This window comes from Bufo bufo, chromosome 5 (genome assembly GCF_905171765.1).
Source record: "Bufo bufo chromosome 5, aBufBuf1.1, whole genome shotgun sequence".
Taxonomy (NCBI): domain Eukaryota; kingdom Metazoa; phylum Chordata; class Amphibia; order Anura; family Bufonidae; genus Bufo; species Bufo bufo.
Window position 1 is genome coordinate 220,116,149 of NC_053393.1, and position 23,644 is coordinate 220,139,792.

At 46.6% G+C, this 23,644-nt stretch overlaps 1 protein-coding gene across 2 annotated transcripts; it reads left to right on the plus strand.

Moving 5' to 3' along the window:
* The first annotated feature begins 1,218 nt into the window (after window positions 1-1,218).
* CTNNB1 (catenin beta 1) lies at window positions 1,219-23,314 on the plus strand. Of its 2 annotated transcripts, none has more exons than XM_040433819.1 (16): window positions 1,219-1,241; window positions 14,913-14,963; window positions 15,622-15,849; window positions 15,924-16,177; window positions 16,319-16,557; window positions 16,726-16,927; window positions 17,139-17,283; window positions 17,418-17,521; window positions 17,620-17,958; window positions 18,959-19,117; window positions 19,496-19,615; window positions 20,575-20,725; window positions 20,888-21,009; window positions 21,714-21,774; window positions 22,229-22,452; window positions 22,557-23,314. In XM_040433819.1, the coding sequence occupies exons 2-15, from the start codon at window positions 14,951-14,953 to the stop codon at window positions 22,435-22,437; spliced, it is 2,346 nt and encodes a 781-aa protein (XP_040289753.1). In that variant the 5' UTR covers window positions 1,219-1,241; window positions 14,913-14,950; the 3' UTR covers window positions 22,438-22,452; window positions 22,557-23,314. The 2 variants fall into 2 exon arrangements, with proteins under 2 accessions (XP_040289753.1, XP_040289752.1); XM_040433818.1 differs by lacking the exon at window positions 1,219-1,241 and adding an exon at window positions 8,615-8,892.
* The last annotated feature ends 330 nt before the right edge of the window (window positions 23,315-23,644 follow it).

Genomic DNA, 23,644 nt, shown 5'->3' on the forward strand with positions numbered 1-23,644 from the left:
CTTTTATAATATGTGTCTATACTTGCCATATCAAAACTAGCTATGTTAAAGGGGTTTCCAACACCCAGGACTCCCGCCAATGAGCTGTTCAAGAAGGCATTGGTGATCGATAACCATTACTTTGACCTGACATGGCCTAGCCAAATGGTCAGGACTGAGAAATGGCCCTCCCAACCCCGCCATTCTAGACCATCAGCTGAGAGGGTCACTAAGCGGAGCTGCTTGGGCTTGCGGATGTACTGAGGAAGAAAAGGGGGTTTTTATTTTATTTTTTTGTCTTTGACAGACGGTAACATTGTGAAATCTTTTTTTTTCTCTCCCTATAAATAAATTAATATATTTTCAAGAAGGCATTGGCGCTCCTGAGAGCACAGCAGCCTCCTCACAGCTTATCAAGCCGTACATTGTATAGTGGTTAAATGGGACGGAGCTGCACCTAGGCCATGTGATGGATGAATGGGACATAACTGGCCTAGGTGAGAAGTAAAAAATGCAAAAAGAAAAGAAGCTTTCTGAAACATTACTGACCCTTTAATAAATACATCTAGCCTCACAAAACAAAAATGTGGGTGGGGGGCTACATTTATCAAACTGGTGTAAAGGAAAACTGGCTTAGTTGCCCATAGCAATCGGATCCCACCTTACATTTTATGAGGAATGAATGGTGGAATCTGATTGAGCAACACCAGTGTGTGTAACCACCCTAAGTCAGCTGAACGGGCATTTCTTGCTCGTGGGGGTTGTCTCACGGTGTTTTACATACCGTAGGAGAGGCTTTTACTACTTCTGTAGTGGTGAGATGATGGCCAGATACTAGCCCCCCCCCCCCATGTCAGTGATTGTACAGTCAGACGCAGCAGAGGTTTCTTTCTGCAGCCTCCATAACTGAACACAGTTGCCTGGATCCTGGATTGGATTTGCACATCTAGATGTGTTTCTTTAAACTAATCCTAGAATCAGCTACTGTAGAGAAAGAAGCCGGCAGTTCTGGCGAGGATCACTGCCCTGTGTGCCATTAATATGTGGAACAGAGAGCGAAACAGGTCTCTTCTTCCTGTGTACAGTAATATAGCAGGAAGTGACTGCAGCCAGATGTCCTGCGTGCATACGAGAAGAAAGACCTCTGGCATGTTGAGAACATATGGACCAGCTCAACGCTGTCCTCAAAAATCATTTCTGTCCTTTCATCCAAACCTGAATGACTGTTATACAATATGGTCCTTTACTACTAAAACTGACGGGTGAGTGAGACCTTCATCTGTTAGAGCAGGGGTCAGCAACCTTTGGAACGCCAGCTCTTGTGGAACTACAATTCCCAGCATTCTTCATTCACTTCTGTGGGAGTTCCGAGAAGAGCAGGGCCAGTGTGCGTGCTGGGCAGGGGCGTAACTACCATAGAGGCAGACTGCTATGGGGCCCAGGGCAAGAGGGGGCCCAGTTGGGATCATCTCCTCTTCTACTACGGGTGAAAACTTGGTCAGATCTCTACCCTCTAAATCAGGCATCCTCAAACTGCGGCCCTCCAGCTGTTGCAAAACTACAACTCCCAGCATGCCTGAACAGCGTACAGGTATCAGCCTACAGCAGGGCATTTTGGGAGTTGTAGTTTTACAACAGCTGGAGGGCCGCAGTTTGAGGATGCCTGCTCTAAATAAACAACGAGGCAGTGGAAAAAATGGCCCAAGGGTCATTTTAAGGGGTTTAAGCGGAAACCCTTTTGGTCCTGTGTGGGGGGGCTGGTTTTATCCTTGCTATGGGGCCCTTACTTTTCTATGTACGCCACTGGTGCTGGGAGTTGTAGTTTCACACCAGCTGGAGTGCCAAAGGTTGGCTACCACAGTATAGCAAACAACCATGCAATATGTGTATGGCCAGCCTTAAAGTGGTTCTCCAGGGATGATTTAAAATGGCCGCCAACAACCTGAACTAGAATATGGGCAGGAGTGGTTGCCTCCACTTGCAGAGCTGCCTGAGGGGCTAATGGGTACCGATACTACATATTGGTGAGTGTTCCTGTCAGGCTGTTCGCCCATGATGGCATATCATAGGCAGGATCGCATCATTACCATCTATTGTAGAACAGTGTAGTGAGGCCATGCCCCCCACATGCTAGTACAGGTTGCTAGCAGCCATTTTAAATCATAACTGAAGAACCTACTTTAAGGTAGCTATACACCTTCAATAGCTGTTGGCCAAACAATCATTTGGCTGATGGCTCTCTCTCCTGACTCCTCCATACACATACAGTATATGCTCAGCTTGGCCAAGCGTGTATGTGTTACCAATGGGGGGAGAGGAGAAAGTCTCTGCCAGACACCTTTGGTGGTGGCTTATCTCCTGGGAGAATAACTGGAATAATGACATTTGCCTGATCCTCCTTTCCCCTGACATTATCTGGTGGGATACAGTCGGAGCAGCTCCGCACATACATCACTGATTTGGCCAGTTCAGGCGACACTACATTAAGGCCTCTTTCACACCAGCAAGCTTTCCGTCAGGTTGCTATGGGTGTAGTGAATGAACAGCATCCGGGCTGAATCCTGACCCCATTCATTTCAATGGGTCTGTGCACACACATCATTTCTGTGTTCAGGAAAAATCGCAGCATGTTCCACGCAGCTCTGGGTCTATGGAAGTGAATGGGGCTTCAATGAAAAACGGAAGGCATCTGGATGCGATGCGTTTTTCACTGATGGTTGCTAGGAAATGTAGATTGTTGTTCTTCAGGTTTTTTTCACGCACATGAAAAACGCATCAAAAACTGATTGCACCCGTCCTGCGTGGAAAAACCCCCGGAAACACTGAACACCATCGCAGATAAAACTGACTGAACTTGAAGGGGTCAAGATACAGTCCGGATGCTGTGCGTTTACTACACGCATCACATCCGGACAGAAAATGAACTTGTTGTAAAGAGGCCTAATGTGTATGTGTTTTTAGCCATGAATAAGTCTGGCACATTTTAAAACTCCTCTTAGACTACATGCACACGAACGTTAGGGCTCCGTGCCCGTGCTGCGGTCCGCAATGCACGGGCACAGACCGTGGGGCAGCCGCATGCGGATCACGGACCCATTCACTTGAATGGGGTACGCGATCCGCACTGCAAAAAAGTAGTGCATGCGCTACTTTTTTGCGGTGCGGAGGCACGGCCAGAAACACCACGGAAGCACTCTGTAGTGCTTCCGTGGGGTTCCGATCCGTGCCACAGTTCTGCATCTCCGTGATTGCGGACCCATTCAAGTTAATGGGTCCGCGATCCCTGATGCGGAATGCACACGGCCGGTGCCCGTGTATTGCGGACCCACTGTTTGCGGGCCACAATACGGCCACGGGGGGCAAACGGTTATGTGCATGTAGCCTTAGCCAGGTCTCCTTTTCTATACACTGGGGGACATTTATCAAATCTGCTACACCAGTTTTGTAGAGTAAACATGTCACAGAGTGATGTCACGTGACAATTTGCGGCAAAAGTTACAAATTTTGTGACTTTTTGTGAGCTGCCCCTTCCCACGCCACTTTCAGAAGTGGAGTGAGTAGTTGGTCAGGTTTTGCCAGTAGATCATGTACACGACCGTATGTATTTTGTGGTCCGTAAAAAACGGATCTGCAAAAAATACGGATGACGTCCATGTACATTCCGTATTTTGCGGAACGGAACAGCTGGCCCCTAATAGAACAGTACTATCCTTGTCCGTAATACGGACAATAATAGGACACGTTCTATTTTTTGGCGGAATGGACGTACGGAAATGGAATGCACACGGAATAACTTCTGTTTTTTTTGCAGACCCATTGAAATGAATGGTTCTGTAAACGTTCCGCAAAAAAACCCGGAACAGACACGGAAAGAAAATAAGTTTGTGTGCATGAGCCCTTAGATTCACATTTATGCCGTGCAACTTTTTAAAATGTCACAAAAAAAGCTGCAGCCAGCAGCAAATCTGCGGCAGGCGACCCCCAGGCGTAATTTCTCTGAAATAGGCGCGACAAAATTACACTTGGGCAGAATTTATAAAAAACTATACGTTGATAAATTTGCATAGCAACTGACTTTAAATACACCTACATAATAAAATCCCCCCCACTGTCTGGTGAGGCACAAAAAGTGTCTGACAACCAGCGTTTGCGCCGGATCTCCTTAACGGAGGTGTGAACTTGGCCTCATTAAATCTCCGCCTTTTTTTTCAATTTCATTTGCAAAATCTCTGCTTACTGAGAGTGAAGGGAAACATTCAGAGACGGAAAAACTGTGCTTACCACACAGCTGAGGGTTTGCTTCAATGAATTCAGTCTAGACGATCCTCTGTGAGTTAAACAGTCTGGGTTCCACTGATACACTGTAACAAACCATCTACACCAAAATAGTTTTTGTGCTGCAGTTTTGTTCAGTTGCTAAAAGAGAGTTGCCTACACCTGATACATTGTAGCAAACACTCAGCCTTAGGGCTCATGCACACGACCGTTGCTGTTTTGCGGTCCGTTTTTCACTGATCCGTTGTTCCGTATATGAGAATCTTTTTTCTCTGATTTAAGTCCTCTTCCGTTCCGTTATTGCACAAAATATATCCGTATTGTTTCTGTATTTGATCCGTTTTTTTGCGGATCATATACAGAAACAGTAACTTATTAATCACCAAACACATGAGCAATATGGGCTCGGCATAGCATTTCTACAGTATGGATCCGTGAATGTGTTTCATGTGCGTTCCGTATTTTTGGCGGACCCATTGACTTGAATGGGGCCTCAGACTGTGATTTGCGGCCAATAATAGGACATGCACTACTTTTTTGCGGAACGGCCATGCGGACAAATGGAAACGGAATGCACACGGAGTAACTTCTGTATTTTCTACAGCCCCATTGAAGTGAATGGATCTGCATACGGTCCGCAAAAAAAACGGAACGGAGGCGGAAAGGAAATACGTTTGTGTGCATGAGCCCTTATCTGGATACAAACTGGAAGACTTTCATTCCCTTACAGCAGGGATGCTCAAGCTGTGGCCCTCCAGCTGTTGTAAAACTACAACTCCCACCATGCCCTGCTGTAGGCTGTCCGGGAATGCTGGGAGTTGTAGTTTTGCAACAGCTGGAGGGTTGAGCATGCCTGCCCTACAGCATGCAGACCGTGAAAATGGGGAGGAACTGAAACACATCTCAAATTCCTTTTTCCCCACATAAAATTCACCTAAATGAGGAACACAGTCAGTCTCTGGTTAAGGCTACATTCACACCGCATTTTGCGGACCGCACATGGGCAGCGCTATATAGAAAATGCCTATTTTCTGCGATTGCGGACAAGAATAGGACACGCTCTATATTTTTGCGGGGCTGCGGAACGTAACTATGGATGCGGACAGCACGCAGTGAATTGCGGAACGGATGTGGACCCGGAATTACGGTCGTGTGAATGCTTCCTAAAGGGGTTTTCCAGGATTTTAATAATGACGACCTGTTGTTAGGATCGGCCCTCAATATGACTTCCAGCACCCCCATCGATCAGGTGTTTGTAGGGGCCAAGGCGCTTGGGTGAGTGATACCGCCTCCTTATTACCAGGCACGGCGCAAGTAGCTGTATGTGGTACTCCGTTCTCTATATAGGTGAGGGCCCGAGCGTTGGGACTCGCATCTATAGGACAATGGGGGCATATCCTAGCGATATGCCCCCATTGTCCATGATGAGACAACCCCTTTAAACAATTGATCAGTGGGGGGTGCCAGAGTGACCCCTCCCCCCAATCTAATATTAATGCCTTATCCTAAGGACTTTGCAAAGTTTAGACCTCCTCCTGTGTCTAGAAACATGCCAGTACGTGTTCACACTTAGTACACAGGAGCCCCCACTGGGAGTACAGAGATTGGGCAGGTAAAATGTCAGCCTGTCCCGTGGTATTCTTTCCCCTAAGATAAGCGGAGATGAGGTGGTGGTAGACATGATCTAGATGGACATGTAATCCACACCTCTGGCACGGATAACCAGCGTGCTGAGTGCATACCCACGAGTCACTGGCAGTGTGTGGCACCGTGCTGCCAGCCTGGAATGTTACTGCTGGACGTCTATTTATGGCATTTTGGTCTGACAAATGTGCGGAGCGGAAAAACACAGATTGTGAAACTGTAAACCACAATGTGAGCGCCTGCACAAGTGGACACCACCGCGCTGCACTGTATTATACCGCTCTATGGCTGACATTTCAGAGACATAGTGAGCTGGGACCCTGTGATCACTAGGGTTAGCACCATGCGATGTTGGCAGCGCTTCGTCCGGACTTGATGACTCATGCCCAGTAGTGCCCCGTTAATTCCACAGGAGGTACAACAATCTGATGACCTAGCTGTAGGCGGACAATGCTGTGAGGTCATGAATATGGTAATTATGGTACCCCGAGGGCATCTGCACACAATGCGGATTGAGTGGCGGTATGCACTGTGGACTCCAGCAGTCTGTGTCACCGGATCCCACCTCGCATTGCTTGTTCCCGATTCACTCTAATGGGATCCAGCAGTGATCCGGCAGCTCTCCATCATATATGCCAACTTTCAGCCAGACAAAAAATGTTGCTTGTAGCATTCTTTTGTACGTCTGAAAGCCAGCATGTAATAAATAGTACAGATTAAGGGCAGTGTTTTTGTCCGATCTGCATTTTTTGCGGATTGCACACTGGCTCATTCATTTCTATGGGTCCCCCCAAAAAACCCAGATAGCATACAGATGTCATCCGTGTACCATCCGCATCCATTATAGAACCTCTCCTTTCTTGTCCATTTTGCGGATAATAGGCTTTTTTTTTTTTTTACAGTGGGTCCCATGAAAATTGCAGGATGCATACGTATCGCATCCGTATTTTGGATCCATGAATTGCGGACCACAATATGGATACCGTCATATGCAGGAGGCCTTATATGTGCTGTTTATGCTGTTATGTGTGGATTTCACGCAGATTTTCTGCATACAATTATGTCTGTGCAGGTACCACACGTCAGACGCGCGCTGTCCGTATTCTCCGCAGAAAGCACACGGATCCATTGCTTTAATGCGTTTATTCACTCGTCTGTAGTTTTCCATTGACTGTGGGTCAGCAGACATGCACGACCTTCATCCGTGATGTGGACCAAACACCCACTGAAGTCTATGGGTCCATGAAAACCACCGACACGGATGGCAGTGGTGTTGGCTGACCATTGATAGGAGATGCTCTAGAAATCTCTTGGAGGGCAAAAACGGACACGCTGATCCTTCACAGACATCTTCGTGGATGAAGCGCTATCTTGCCGCAGACATGTGAAAGAAACCTCAGACAGCTGTATTCAATATCTTCCATGTAGTGGCCACAGCACACGTACGATTATCAGTATATAGCGCGGCTTATACGCCTGTGTAGGATACGGACAGGGAGACAACTGTCTCCGTGAGTGGAACACAGACCAAAGTAGTGCATGTCCTGAGGGTCCTTGTGGGAAAAGTCTAGGAGGCGTATTGCATACGTGCACGGTAAGGTCACTTCATTTCAGCTTTGTTATCACCTCAGGAAATGGCATTTACCGTGGACAGACAGTTAATACAAGCCACTTACTAATGTATTGATTCATTAAACACTGCTCGTGTCTAGGGGTTATGGCCACCACTGCAGGACAGGCGGTCGGGACAGGAGCCACCACAGAAGCCTGAGCTTTTTCCTATACCAGGCAAGCACGACCACCACTACTGGGTTGCATGGTGGTCGTAACTCCTCGATACGAGCAGTGTATAATGTGATGGAAAAATGAATCTAGACAGCACAGGAAGCAATATGGATATTAACAATACATTAGTAAGTGCCTTGTATTAACTTTCTCTACATGATAAACGCCAAACGCTGAAGTGAGACAACTCCTTTAAGTGTGGCCTCTATAGGTGAACTGAAAGCTATAGAAATGCACATAGCTGCCAATTGTGTCTCACATTTGCATTATAAAGGGTCCTGCAGTAAAGATAACTTTACTGTAAGTCACTGAGAAAAGTTAGTCCTGACGAGGGAATGGTTAACACTCCCCTCCCCCTTTGTTTCTGGCTCTGCCTTCCTCCAGCTTCACATTCCAACCCGGGGGAAAAGGTGCGTGGGCCCTATCACCAGTCTAGGATCACTCCGCCAGCCAGCTTCTCCAATCCACACAATGAGCAGCAGCGGAAAAAGCCTCCCCCTCCCTCCACCTGGGAACTTGGCTCCTGCTGGAGGTGTCCCCGAAATAAAGCAGCTCTAGCTGTGCCGTGTGTCAATGGCATTGCAGTCTGCTGGTACGGAACACGATTTTGTGGCTTCACCTCACTAATAAGATATTCATTTTCCTCGTGAAAATAGAAAAATGTTCTGCTCTGGTTTTATAATCGTGTGTAGTAACTGTAACCGATTCAGCACGAATCCCTGGGGGGCGGCGTGTGACTAGGACAACAATAAACGTGGCACCGTCTGTGGTCTCGTGATAAACCTACCAGCCCTGGCAGAACCCGAGAGTAGGCGGGACTATTTTTCGTATCGCTCGGCCCCTCCCTTCCCTCGCTCCCTCCCGCTGCGTGCCGAGCAGGCGGAAGGATACCTTCACAGCCGGCGAAGTGCCCTGGTATAAAAGTAGACTGTGCGGCGCCATTTTAAGCCTCTGTGTCGCGTTGTGAGGAGAGAGGGGTCGGAGAGGTACAAAACTGACCTGGAAGGCAAGGGGGAAATTTAATAGAACGGGAATTCGCATAACTATTACCGTGTGACTTAAGTACCTGCCTGGTACCGAACCGTATGTGACGTTACTCCTGAAGTGGGACGTGGAAAAAGGAGAAGGGGGGCTGCTGGAGGAGGAGGAGGCGGCCGATACCGGGCGACATTGTTAGAGCTGCCGGAACCTGGAGCCAAGGACTGAGCGGTAGGTACAGAGCGTGTGGCGGGGGGTGACCTCGGACGTGCCTCGCTATGTAGGGTGTGGAGCGCCTTGTTGTGATGGCAGCCACCCTGTGTGACTGCTCCAGGACGGTCTCCTCACTAAGGCCTGGGCTGGCGTGAAGTGAGGGCCGTAAGTGAAGCACCTTGGTTATCTGGCAGTGCACAGTGCTGATCCCTGCAGCCCCCGTAGACTGTGAGGTGGGGGATCCTTGGTGCAGGGCCATAGACTATTCTGTGCTAACTACTCTTTGTCTCTGCGATTGTTTACTTTAGTCTGGGCTTCAGCTGAAACCTGAGATCTCTCTGTGACTGGAGTTTTCTTTGAAAATGGCTTTTGTGTAGGGCGGAGGTGCAGTCCCTGCCTCCCTCCCCTTCCCTTATACAGAGTTCCTGCTTGCTGATGTCTGCAGCTCCCTGCTTTTTAGTGGGAATCATCCCTTTCCTAATGATGAATGAGCTGGACTAGGTCATTACGTGCCTGACCCCTTTCTTCTATGGCCTCCTGATCTTGTGGAGTTTTTGGTGGCTGGATTTGTGGCTACTTAAGCTTCACAACTCGAACCTGTGCTGTTATTGGATCTTGTGGCTTACAGGATCCAGTAACACCACAGGTTCTTGAGGGTGGTCCTGCTGGCTGGACTCATCTCCCAGTGTTTGGAGAAGATGGAGTGGTAGCAGAAGTCGTGTCCTTTGCACTCCGCTCATGTGAGCAGTGGGTGCTGGCACTGCCCAATCTTTACCACTTCTACATGATCAGCGTCAGGCATATAGGAGCCCAGTGGCTTAACTGACCAAATGATGCCTGGATATCTGTGTGCCATGATAACAAACAGTAAAATGATGCCCGGTAATGGGCAGCAGTGATGCTGGGCTTTCTTTGTGTGCCATGGTAATGGGCAGCAGTGATGTGTGCCGTGATAATGGGCAGCAGAATGATGCCCGGATATCCCTGTGTGCCGTGATAATGGTCAGCAGCAGTGATGCCCGGATATCCCTGTGTGCTGTGATGGGCAGCAGTGATGGCCTGGATCTGTGCCATGGTGAGGGGCAGCAGTGATGCCCGGATCTCCCTGTATGCTGTGGTGAGGGGCAGCAGTGATGCCCGGATCTCCCTGTATGCCGTGGTGAGGGGCAGCAGTGATGCCCGGATCTCCCTGTATGCCGTGGTGAGGGGCAGCAGTGATGCCCGGATCTCCCTGTATGCCGTGGTGAGGGGCAGCAGTGATGCCCGGATCTCCCTGTATGCCGTGGTGAGGGGCAGCAGTGATGCCCGGATCTCCCTGTATGCCGTGGTGAGGGGCAGCAGTGATGCCCGGATCTCCCTGTATGCCGTGGTGAGGGGCAGCAGTGATGCCCGGATCTCCCTGTATGCCGTGGTGAGGGGCAGCAGTGATGCCCGGATCTCCCTGTATGCCGTGGTGAGGGGCAGCAGTGATGCCCGGATCTCCCTGTATGCCGTGGTGAGGGGCAGCAGTGATGCCCGGATCTCCCTGTATGCCGTGGTGAGGGGCAGCAGTGATGCCCGGATCTCCCTGTATGCCGTGGTGAGGGGCAGCAGTGATGCCCGGATCTCCCTGTATGCCGTGGTGAGGGGCAGCAGTGATGCCCGGATCTCCCTGTATGCCGTGGTGAGGGGCAGCAGTGATGCCCGGATCTCCCTGTATGCCGTGGTGAGGGGCAGCAGTGATGCCCGGATCTCCCTGTATGCCGTGGTGAGGGGCAGCAGTGATGCCCGGATCTCCCTGTATGCCGTGGTGAGGGGCAGCAGTGATGCCCGGATCTCCCTGTATGCCGTGGTGAGGGGCAGCAGTGATGCCCGGATCTCCCTGTATGCCGTGGTGAGGGGCAGCAGTGATGCCCGGATCTCCCTGTATGCCGTGGTGACGGGCAGCAGTGATGCCCGGATCTCCCTGTATGCCGTGGTGACGGGCAGCAGTGATGCCCGGATCTCCCTGTATGCCGTGGTGACGGGCAGCAGTGATGCCCGGATCTCCCTGTATGCCGTGGTGAGGGGCAGCAGTGATGCCCGGATCTCCCTGTATGCCGTGGTGAGGGGCAGCAGTGATGCCCGGATCTCCCTGTATGCCGTGGTGAGGGGCAGCAGTGATGCCCGGATCTCCCTGTATGCCGTGGTGAGGGGCAGCAGTGATGCCCGGATCTCCCTGTATGCCGTGGTGAGGGGCAGCAGTGATGCCCGGATCTCCCTGTATGCCGTGGTGCTCTGTTTATAGCTGTAGGATAGGGATCACGGTCTTCGTGGCCAGTATCGGTGCAGTGAGGCACCGTGTCGGCCTCTGCAGTCTGGAATCTGACTTTCCCGGCAGGGAGAATATGCTGTGAAGAACTGTTGTCCCAGTAGCTCACTGCTCCTCACGGTCATGCTGGGGTAAGTAGGCGTCCAGTCAGGCGTTGGTATTGCCATCTAAGCTTTTGCGCCCCATGGCTGGTGCATTGTCCTTTTTGAGCACTAGTACTTGGGTTTCTTGTGTTCAGGTGGTTACATGGGCAGTGTTGTGGCTGCTCGCTAGGACAGTAACATGGGTGATCAGTTCTTCACAGGGTTTTGTGGCAGAATTGGGGAGCGAGGCTGTAATCCCACCATTGGAGTCAGTATGTCCTCCCTGGGTTCTGCTGTATTTTCTCCAGTTTCCATCCACAAGATGAAACTACAGATCCCTGAGGAACACTTGAGCCCATAGGTGCTGAGGACTGGCACTTCCTACAGCCTTGGCAAATTGGTGCCATATAAGAAACATAAATGTTTTAGAGCTGTTGGAAAGTGCAGCAGAAGACATAATCTGTGCCTGCTTGTTTGCCTGTACCCGATCTCTGGGCAGCTGGCGGTGAGGAGCCTTTGTAATGGGTTTTCCCTTGGATTTAGTGGCCGTGGACGTTCCTCTTTCCTGGGGTTTTCTAAATGGACATTTTTTGCATGTTTTGGGAGACTGGTCTTTTCTGCTGGAAGTTGGAGTGCCAGGCTTGGTAGACATGTGGGTACACCATGCTCTGGATGACGAGGATGGCAGTTGCTTAGTAATTAGTCAGTATGTAGTGCTGGTAAGGGACAGTAGGCACAAGACCCAAATGTAAGTAACTGGCACATGTGTTGCCAAGGATATGCCGGGAGGTCTGTCGGGGACTTCTTTATGCCGGTCATCTGGAGACATGGCCTGAAGTGCAGCTCTGACATATGGAGGCTGGACAACTTAGAGGAGCTCTCCCCTCCAGACAGGTCTGAGGACTTCTATTCCCCATGTAGTAACTCTGAAGATCTCTTCATATTACTGTTCTATTCTACTGAATGTTACCAGGTGGGGGAGGGACAGGCCCACACCCAGGTGTACCTTTATTCATAAACTTCTAGCAGGAGTAACAGAGAAATCACTCAACATGGTAATAAGGAAAGATGCTCCATTGGCGCTTCATGTGGCATAAGCTTACTAAGACGTGGTCGCTTCATTGCAGGTTTTTCTTTTTATTGCCAGATATGGATTAAATGTGGGGGCAGTGTGACTAGAGAAGTGGTTACCGACCACCGGTCTAGTGAAGGCAGCCATTGTCACGCTGTAGGTGATATGTGAAGAACGACGTGCGTTTCCTTCTCTGCATGTATGTGGATGACCTATCTTCCACCCGTCAGCTGGTTACCAGAGCGCGGCAGTGGGAGTAGTTGGGCTTAGACGGCGTCGTCTGCCTTGTGGCGCATACTGTACCGCCACGGGTCTAATACTGCATGTTTCTTCCTGTGCTCTGTATGTGCGGCATTACATTAGACTACTACCTGTAAGGGGGGGGGGGGCAGTTTAAGGATTGTTCCTGGGTTCTCTGGAAACTTCTGTGCAGTAAATATTACTCCTGTTGTAGCCTCAGTGGTCGCTGTCAGTTAGACAATGCCCTAAATTGTGGATTTGTATATTCAGCAAGTGTCGCCAAGTTTTTGGGGAAAAAAAAGTGTATTTATAAAATATATAATTTTTTATTTTATTTTGGTACCGAAGACTGAACCGTGCCGTTCAAATGAGATGTATTCAGCCATATACTGGTTCAGTAAGTCCAGCCTTTTGAATCCTACAGATGAGGCCAGTCCACAAAAAATATGGATGACGTCTGCATTACATATTTTGCAGAATGGCAAAGCCCCTAATAGCACAGTCCTATCCTTGTCTGTAATGTGGACAAGAATGGGACATGTTTGTGTTTTTTATTTTTGACCCATTTGAAATGAACGGTTCTGTATAGTCTGCAAAAAAAAAACTGAATTGACACAAAGAAAATATGTTCGTGTGCATGAGGCCTGAGGGTACTTTCACACTTGCAGCAGAGGAATCCGGCAAAACATGTCAACTGATTGCATTTTAAGAATGATCAGGATCCTTATTTTATTTTCTGTTTGCGCATGCGCAGACTGGAAGGACGGGTCCGGCATTCAGGCAAGTGTTCAGTTTTTTTGGCCGGAGACAAAACCGCAGCATGCTGCGGTATTATCTCTGTCCTGAACAGTCAAAAAGACTGAACTGATGCATCCTGAACGGATTACTCTCCATTCAGAACGCATTAGGATAAAACTGATCAGTTCTTTTACGGTATTGAGCCCCTAGGACTGAACTCGGTGCCGGAATAGAAAAACACAAGTGTGAAAGTACCCTAAGGGAGATGAGAATCCTCTGCCTTTCATGTGTATGTGCATCCACTGACCTGCCCAGCCTTTCAGACCAGTTTTATGTTGGGGACTACTTGCTCATGGATCTCTCGCTGCTGTCCCTCTGCCCCAGTTCTGATCGGCGGACCTTGTTCCATCCTCAGTCTCCATGGTTCAGAATGCCTGTGGAGAACGTGCTCACTTGGTTTCTTCAGCTCCTCGCTTTTACCTGTGGTTCCTTTTCCTTCCTTGGAGTTCTTGGCTCATCATTGAATCGCTGTAGTGACCTGTAAGAAACTAGGTGGAGGTCATGGGGTCGGCCGTGGATGTTGGGGTATATTCTCTAGTGCAGGGATGCCCAACCTTTGGCCCTCTAGCTGTTGCAAAACTACAACTCCCAGCATGCCTTAATATCTGTAGTCTGTCCAGGCATGCTGGGAGTTGTAGTTTTGCAACAGCTAGAGGGCCAAAGGTTGGGCATCCCTGCACTAGTGACTGCCCTCCACTGTACAAGATACCCGCTGCACTTTATTGTACAGATGAACACTGGTTATGGATTGTTTGACACACCTGAACAGCAGCAGATGAAATGTCACTGCCCGTCTTTGTGGTTTGCCATAAAGTCTGTAGTAAAACTGCCAGAATGTTAGTACTACACTTGATGGGTCCATTGGATCCGGCTTAGCTGACCCAGCTACTTGTATTGTCTTCAGCCCTGAGCTCATGTCACCTTCCCTGTGCAATAGACGCAGATAGTCTGTTATCTGGTCAGCCATGGAGCAGAAAACTGCCATTACTTGCACAATCTTTACCGTAACACTAAGTGTCCAGTTGCAGTAAAGTTTAGATTGACACTTGGCATCTTCTAGACTGTGCAGCCGTATGACCAACTTCTTGTGCTGATCTTTATTCCCTCATGTAAACTGAAGTGTGTGCCATTACCTGTGACACGGACTATCGGCAGTACCACCTGGAAGATGGAGTCCTTGTCTAGGACTGCTTCTCGGCCCCACCAGGAATATTGGCCAGCTTTGCCCTGAAAACTTGTCTTTCATTTTGGCTGGTAGTCTGAAGTCTTGCTGTATTTCCTAGAAATGTAACTGTGTATAAATTCCTGCTGGCCGGTTTTCTGTAGTAATATTGAGGTTTAGGCCACATGCACACAGTTTTTGTGGATCAGATGCAAACCCATTTATTTCAATGGGGCAGCAGCAGATGTGGCCAATAGTGCGCTGTCTGCATCTGTATGTCCTATTGTCCATATTGTAGACAAGAATAGGCATTTCTACAATGGTGTGCATGAGCCCTTGTGCTGTAAGTGGAAGGGTTTTCTCCGTAGTAAGCTGTATGTTCTTTATTTTTAGGCTTCTACAGCACAGCAGTCTTCTTCTCGGACTGAAACATGGCGACTCAAGGTGACTCTATGTGGTGTATGTGAATGTATTCTAGTATCACAGCGATCTCAGTCCTAGTTTGCTGTAATGAAACTGACTTAAAGGAAATGTCGTCAGAAAATGGCCTAGTTTAAATGAAGTTTGTTTCACATTTTTTAATATTTTTTTTTTTCCCATGTCAATATCTAGTTAAACAAAAACCTAAAATCCTGCAGTTTTCACACTGGCCACTAAGAATAGGCACCACTTCTCAGTCTGTACAGATCACTTTACTGCAGTTACCTGCTTATCTGTACGCAGAGGTGATATAATTACAGGCAGGATTAGAATGATGGATAAGACTGGATCCACCATCCACAATAGGTGATATCATAGCTTATCTACTCCCTCCTGACCTCTGCACAGGTCACAGCACGCCTAGAAAACTCCCATAGAAGTCAGTGAGGTCACCTCCTGTCCGTTGTGTCTATGGCCCATGGGGCTGCTGTAAAGCCATATTCTTAAAGCTGTTAAGAACAGCTCGGGTTAGACGTGAGCCCCCATAATGTTCAGGAAATAGAATTAATAAACTACCATCAGCAAATAAAGATTTGAGAAAATGTGACGCTATGGTGACATTTCCTTTAAGGTCTTTTGCCAGCAGTTTTCATTTTGGGGTATGTATTGTCTACCTTTTCAGCTGACCTAATGGAGCTTGACATGGCAATGGAGCCGGATCGGAAAGCGGCTGTCAGTCACTGGCAGCAGCAGTCTTATCTGGATTCTGGAATTCATTCTGGAGCTACTACAACTGCTCCATCTCTTAGTGGGAAGGGAAATCCAGATGAAGATGATGTGGATCCATCCCAAGTGCTGTATGAATGGGAACAGGGCTTCTCTCAGCCTTTCACTCAAGATCAAGTGGCAGGTAAGAAGAATGATTTCTAGCACTTTCCTGTTTTGAGATTTCCATATTCTAAATATTTTTTTTTACTTTTGAAGATATTGATGGGCAGTTTGCAATGACCAGAGCCCAGAGGGTGCGAGCCGCCATGTTTCCTGAAACACTTGACGAAGGCATGCAAATTCCCTCCACACAGTTTGACTCTGCTCATCCTACAAATGTGCAACGCTTGGCCGAACCTTCACAGATGCTGAAACATGCTGTGGTCAACTTGATAAACTACCAAGATGATGCTGAACTGGCTACTCGGGCTATTCCTGAGCTAACGAAACTGCTTAATGATGAGGACCAGGTAAGCTCATCCTCTGGAGCCTTCTTGGCTTGGGAATAATTAACAATCTATGTCCTGCAATGTAAAATTGATCTGAATAAGTGTCATTTAAAAATTATATGCTATTATAATATATATAATATTTTTTTAACTTTTATCCAGGTTGTGGTTAACAAAGCTGCGGTTATGGTTCATCAGTTGTCAAAGAAGGAAGCTTCCCGCCATGCTATTATGCGTTCTCCACAGATGGTATCTGCGATTGTTCGTACCATGCAGAACACAAATGATGTTGAAACAGCCCGGTGTACTGCTGGTACTCTCCACAACCTTTCTCACCATCGTGAAGGCTTGCTGGCTATCTTCAAATCTGGAGGCATTCCTGCTTTAGTCAAAATGCTAGGGTATGTGTCTTATTGTGATGAACCTGAATGGTGGTGGCTGCTTTGATATGACTAGCAGTGTCTCTCAGTTACACTCTGCGCTAATTCAGATGGTGTAATAGCCTAAGATTACGTTTGTCAATTTATCAACTTTTTGGCACTCACCACATTCTTGTAATTTTTCCTTAGCTCTCCTGTGGACTCTGTGCTCTTCTACGCAATCACAACACTGCACAATCTCCTCTTGCATCAAGAAGGCGCCAAAATGGCTGTTCGTTTAGCTGGCGGGTTGCAGAAAATGGTTGCTTTGCTGAACAAAACAAATGTCAAGTTTTTGGCCATCACGACAGATTGTCTCCAAATATTAGCCTATGGGAACCAAGAGAGCAAGGTATGTCAAGCTGATAGCCTGGCTGTGCCAGGTGTCTTGTGGGCATGCCGAGGTTCAGGGCATGTAATAGAGTACTGGATTATTGAGCTGCATGTGTAGCAGTGTCCAGCTGTGGGCTTTAAGTAGCCCTCAATGTTTTTACAACCTGAGCAAAAAAAGCAGTGAGCTGGTAGGTCTAACTTTTGGTAAATTTTGTTTTTGTCCCATCTAGTTAATAATTCTTGCCAGTGGGGGCCCTCAGGCTCTGGTGACAATAATGAGGACTTACAGTTATGAGAAGCTTCTTTGGACCACAAGTCGTGTGCTGAAGGTTTTATCAGTTTGCTCCAGTAATAAGCCTGCTATTGTTGAAGCTGGTAAGTTCAGAGGAGATAGTCTTGTTCTTTGTGGTGAATGTATCTTGGCATCCTTTTGTTTAAAATTGAAGTTGTGCCCTAGTTAGACCAATAGGCCTAATGTGAAATGCTTACAATGTCCTGTTGTCCTCCAGGTGGCATGCAAGCTCTAGGGTTGCATCTCACTGACCCAAGCCAGCGTCTGGTACAGAATTGTCTCTGGACTTTAAGAAATCTCTCAGACGCAGCAACAAAACAGGTAATCCTTTTGTTACATATTGTCTGTATCTTGGCTTTTTTGCTTCTGTGCCTTCTCCTTCCGCCTCTTTGACTGTACTTGCTGTTTTTTTTTTACAGGAGGGAATGGAAGGTCTTCTAGGAACCCTTGTTCAGCTGCTTGGTTCAGATGATATCAATGTTGTAACTTGTGCGGCTGGTATCCTGTCCAATCTTACGTGCAACAACTACAAGAATAAGATGATGGTCTGTCAAGTTGGAGGTATTGAGGCACTTGTGCGCACTGTCCTCCGTGCTGGTGACAGAGAAGACATCACAGAACCAGCTATATGTGCACTTCGTCACCTTACCAGCAGACACCAGGAAGCAGAGATGGCTCAAAATGCAGTGCGACTCCACTATGGACTTCCAGTGGTGGTGAAATTGTTGCACCCACCTTCTCACTGGCCCCTAATTAAGGTTCGTCATAAACCTAACCTATAAATAAACGATATCTTAAAAGGGGGACAGTAGTTGGTCCATTAACGCCACAATTAGGGTCACTTTACACAAGTCAATCAGCAGTGTTCAGTAATTTACAAGTTGAATGCTGCTCAGTTAAAGGGCCTTTCACACAGACTGATGCTGAATGAATGGTGGACAAACTGGATTGAGTATTGTTGGCAGCACATCCTTTTTACGTAGAGCAGGGATCAGCAACCCTTGGCACTTCAGCTGCTGTGAAACTACAACTCCCAGCATGCAAACGTGCTCGGCTGTTCTCAACTCCCACAGAAGCGAATGGAGGATTCTAGGAGTTGTCGTTTCAGAACATCTGGAGTGCCGAAGGTTGCTGATCCCTGACGTAGAGCAATGTTCTGCCTACAAACTGTTTAATGTGAACAATGCAAACGCATGACAAACAAGCGTTTTCTCCTTTTGGCAGCTGATGGGATCCACCTTAGCTCAGTACTAGAGTGCGAGTACTAACGTATGTTCCTCAGTTACTGTCCTGATCGGGCCCTTAGTCTCCTGTTCACTTGTTGGTTGTGAAGTGGTTGATCTTACTCTAAACATAGGGCAGAGGAGGGTCCTACCTCAGCCAGTAGACCTTAGGGGAAGGATCTCAAGCAGTGTCCTGCAGTATTTCAGGCACAGCTGAAAACATGAAAGTTGTTGCAGTGTTCTAACAAAATTAATGAATAGAATTTGACTGAATATTTACTAGTGAAATTGGGGAAACGCTGGTTCACCATAAACAATAATCCTGTTAGAAAACCACTGCCGCTTGTAATTGCAGTGCCATGACTGGCCATCACATCTTGCTCTACACTTAAACCAGACACAGGGCAGTGATTATGTGATAAGAGGCAGTTGTAGGAGGAATAGCATGGGTAGGTAGATATTTGTTTTCCATTCACTAGGGTGTCTGTTGTTAAATCAATTCACCATAGGTTACTAATTTCTGGCTTCTTTTTAGGCAACTGTTGGCTTGATTCGTAACCTTGCGTTGTGTCCAGCTAACCATGCACCATTGCGTGAACAAGGTGCTATTCCAAGGCTGGTTCAGCTTCTGGTCCGTGCCCACCAGGACACCCAACGTCGCACATCCATGGGGGGGACACAGCAGCAGTTTGTGGTATGTTAGACGCATTACTAATGTGTGATTCACACCTTTTTATATTTATTGAAGGTGTTCATGGACCTAAATGTTCAGCAGTCTAAACCTAAAGCAAATGTCTTAATTCAAACTTAATGGACATTTTGGTAACCATTCCAGGTCTACTGGCCATGGGTTACTTTTTTTTTCACCTTTTTACTGTATTGGGTCATAAAACATGCAATAAGCATTTTATCAGTGGACTTACAACTGGTAGGAAGACAATTGCTAAAGCTAGCACTTGCTAACTTGTAACATGGAATATCCTCAAATGTGTGTGGTGGGGAGAAACTCATCCACTTTGCATGCTACCATCATAGGTAGGTTGTTTAAGTCTTATTTTTTTTATTTTTCTAGGAAGGTGTACGTATGGAAGAAATTGTTGAAGGATGCACAGGGGCCCTTCATATTCTTGCTCGTGATGTACACAACAGAATTGTTATCAGGGGGCTCAATACCATTCCACTTTTTGTACAGGTAAGTGTTTTTTGTGTATGTGTGTAATATATATTTTAGTAGTGGTCCCTCAAGTTAAAATATTAGTTCCACGATGACCATTGTATGTTGAAACCATTAAGTTGGGTAATCGGTTCCAAAGCCCCAAAATGTCATTCAAGATGAGAAAAAGATGATTTAAGAAAAATAAGCAGATAACTAATACAGATAAAACAAGTCCTTCCATATAACAGTCAGGAATAGCTGCTAAGTAGTAACTAAGGCTACTTTCACACTGGCGTTTCTGGGTCCACTTGTGAGATCTGTTTCAGGGCTCTCACAAGTGGCCCAAAAACGCATCAGTTTAGCCCCAATGCATTCTGAAGGCCTCCATTCCGCTCTGGAGGCGGACACCAAAACGCTGCTTGCAGCATTTTGATGTCCACCTGATGCGGAGCCAAACGGATCCGTCCTAACTTACAATGTAAGTCAATGGGGACGGATCTGTTTTCACTGACACAATATGGTGCAATTGAAAACGGATCCGCCTCCCATTGACTTTCAATGTAGGTCAAAACGGATCCATTTGCATTATCATGAACGGATACAATCGTTTGCATTATAGGTGCGGATCAGTCTGTGCAGATACTAGACAGATCCGCACCTAACGCAGGTGTGAAAGTAGCCTAATCCAGCTATTTACCAGAGAAGTGGCCTTGCTTCATTGGATCTGAGACATTGTATGTGGAGTCTGGTTTCAACTTGCGATTGGTCAGAAAAGACCATTGTATGCTGAAAATATTGTATCCTGAGGGATCACACTGTGTAGAGATATATATTTAATATATATCTATTTTTTTTTTATTACTGCAGCTTCCAGCAAAGATTGAACAAGAAATGTACTTGCCAGTGCTAAAGCAAGATTGATTTAATTATGGCAGAAAACATCAGAATTGTGTGACTGAGTGTCTGGAAATCTAACTTCTCCCCTTTCTTTGTAGCTGTTATACTCTCCCATTGAAAACATCCAAAGGGTAGCAGCTGGTGTGCTGTGCGAACTGGCTCAAGACAAGGAAGCCGCTGAAGCCATTGAGGCTGAAGGCGCTACTGCTCCACTGACAGAACTGCTTCACTCAAGGAATGAAGGAGTCGGTGAGTATATTGAAGGAATGTTACTTCAGAATAGAAAACAGAACTTGCTTCCGATTTATGGCTCAGCTAAAACTCCATTAGCATTCATCAAGCTGTGAATTATTATTTTTTTTCTCCTGCACTAAGTTGGTGTTAATATTTTATTTTTCACTTCCTCCCCAGCAACATACGCAGCAGCTGTACTATTCCGTATGTCTGAAGACAAGCCTCAGGACTATAAGAAGCGTCTATCAGTTGAACTCACAAGCTCTCTGTTCAGGACTGAGCCAATGCCTTGGAATGAGGTAAACTTGGCAAAGCTTACACTTCCCTTAGTTAACAGGAAGCATGATGTTCTTGGAGCTCCTGTCCAGTGCCAAGAACAAGATGGAACTGGTTTTGCAGCACCTTTTTCCACCCCACCCGTCCTGTAGTTTTCATCTAATAAGCTGTTATTCTGGTGCAAAAACAGCCAAGCACCAAAGGAAGTTGTAGTTTGTAAAGGAGTTGACCTGTTTTCCTCGTAGCTAAATGAAGCAAAAATGGCAGGTGACCTAAACTGCCCTGCCCATTTGTGATTTGTTTACAGCTTTATGAAATGCCCTAACGCCCACTTACACTAGACAGCCATTGGCCAGATCGCTAAAAAGCGCTTGTACGAACGCTCGTTAGGCATTATCTGCAGGTGTAAATGCTGCTGGTTACCCAATGAATGAGGAACTCACAGTTTATGCGGTTACCAAAATCCTTATTTGCTGGTAGCAGACATGCAGTCTTAACACTGCTGCCGGCAAGCAATGATTCTGTATGGGGACGAGCAATTGAATTGGCGATCGCTCCTCATACTGTGGAGCGCTGCATGTAAGTGCAGTGATTTTATCACTGACAAGCAGACGATTGTTAGGAGGGAACACTTCCAATTGTCTGGTAAATCGGTGTAAATGAAGCTTTTAATTGTGCCATGATTAGAGAATGTAATGCTGATCTGACAATGTTATATTCCCCTCAGGCTGGTGACTTGGGTGTTGACATCTGTGCCCCAGGAGAACCACTTGCATACAGACAGGACGGTGAGTTTGAATTCTTATCCGACACTTTCTCTCCGCTGAAGCTGTTCTGGGTATTGTAGTGTTCTAGTAACTTGAATGTAACCAAACCTGTGAAGCCGCTACTAAATGTTTGGCCTGCAGGTGTACGATGTGGTGTACATGGTTTAGTGCATTGCCTGCCCAAGTGCTATGGCACCCAGTGCGGTAGATAAACAATCGGTACAGTTTCTCTAAACTTCTAGTATGTTGTGTGGAAATAATGCCAGCTCCTTAACTGTAGGCCTACAGCTGTGAGCGTATTCTGACAGGATTTTTTATTTTTTTTTTGTAGTTAAAAAAAAATAAAAAAATTCCCGTTACAAATTCATGACTTCATGTGAAAGCACCCTAAAAAGCAAGGCTCTGTTTCGACTGGATTGTTTGCCACTAACACTTAGCATAAATATATAATATATATATATTTTTTTGTTTTCAGATCCCAGCTACCGATCTTTCCATGCTGGTGGATATGGGCAAGATGCAATGGGAATGGACCCAATGATGGACCATGATATGGGAGGACATCATCCTGGTGCAGAATATCCAGTTGATGGCTTGCCAGACTTAGGCCATGCTCAGGATCTTATGGACGGCCTGCCTCCAGGCGACAGCAATCAGTTGGCCTGGTTCGACACTGACCTGTAAATATATCTATATTCGGTAAGTAAACCACAAATCCTTTCAGAAAAGGCCTCGGTTAAAAATTAGGAGTTTGATCAAGTGTTGGGTTACTATTAATCCCCTTTTTTCCCCTCTCCCTACAGTTATTGTCAGAATGAATTTGCATTGTGATTGGCCTGTAGAGTTGCTGAGAGGGCTCGAGGGGTGGACTGGTTATCTCAGAAAGTGCCTGACACACTAACCAAGCTGAGTTTCCTATGGGAACAATGGAAGCTAACTTTATGTTCTGGTCCTTTTTTGGTCGGAGGAACAATACCAATGGATTTTGGAAGTGACTCGTACATCAAGAATGCACAAGAATTGTTCGCAAGCTGGAACTTCTCAAACACTAGCCTTGCTTGTTTAAATAACTTTTTTATTTTTATTTTTTTTATCTCTGTAATGGTACTGACCTAGCTTGCTTTTCTTAGTATTTAGACTTCTTTTCCTTTCTGCGGTAACATTTTAAGTCTCTGTAGTGTTCAGTTAGTGCATATTGCTAAAGCGGTTTCTAATTTTTAAGGATCAAGTAAGTGTAGAACACTAATTCATAATCACTCTAATTGTATCCTGAATAAAGTGGAACATTGTGTAGCCTTTTTTTGTATAAAACATAGACAAATAGAGATGGTCCAAATAGTTTACTTTTAATATGCTTAAAACAAGCAGGTGGATCGATTTTTGATCAAAGCTTTTATCTGGGATATGTCTGGGTAGGGGCCAGTAAGAACTTATTTGGAACCTGTAATGGACAATTTACCAGTTGCCTTTTATCCCAAAGTTATGTAATCTGAGGCCACAGATGCTTAATGAATGCAGATCATGAAATGGCTCAGAAGAATTAAAGTGGACTTTTAATGCATTCTGCTGTGTCAAGTTATTTTAAGCAAGTCCATGTGGAATGGGTTTCTGTGGTCTTAAGGAACGAACCTATATGTTTGTAAATGGAATGAACAAAGTAAAGTTATTTTTAAATTCAGATGTGTCTAGTCTGGACAGAAGTATCTTTTCTCTGGAGCGTTCATTGCACTCGTGTCTTCTGCTAGATGGTCTGGGGTTGTGGCACATGTGTGAATGTAAAGGCAGCAACGTTCTAAATGTGCCTGTACACACACTAGATACATGCCAGCCAAACTCTTCGCTGGGATGCCTGGGTGACAAATTTGGATAAGGGAGAGATGTGTTGGGTATA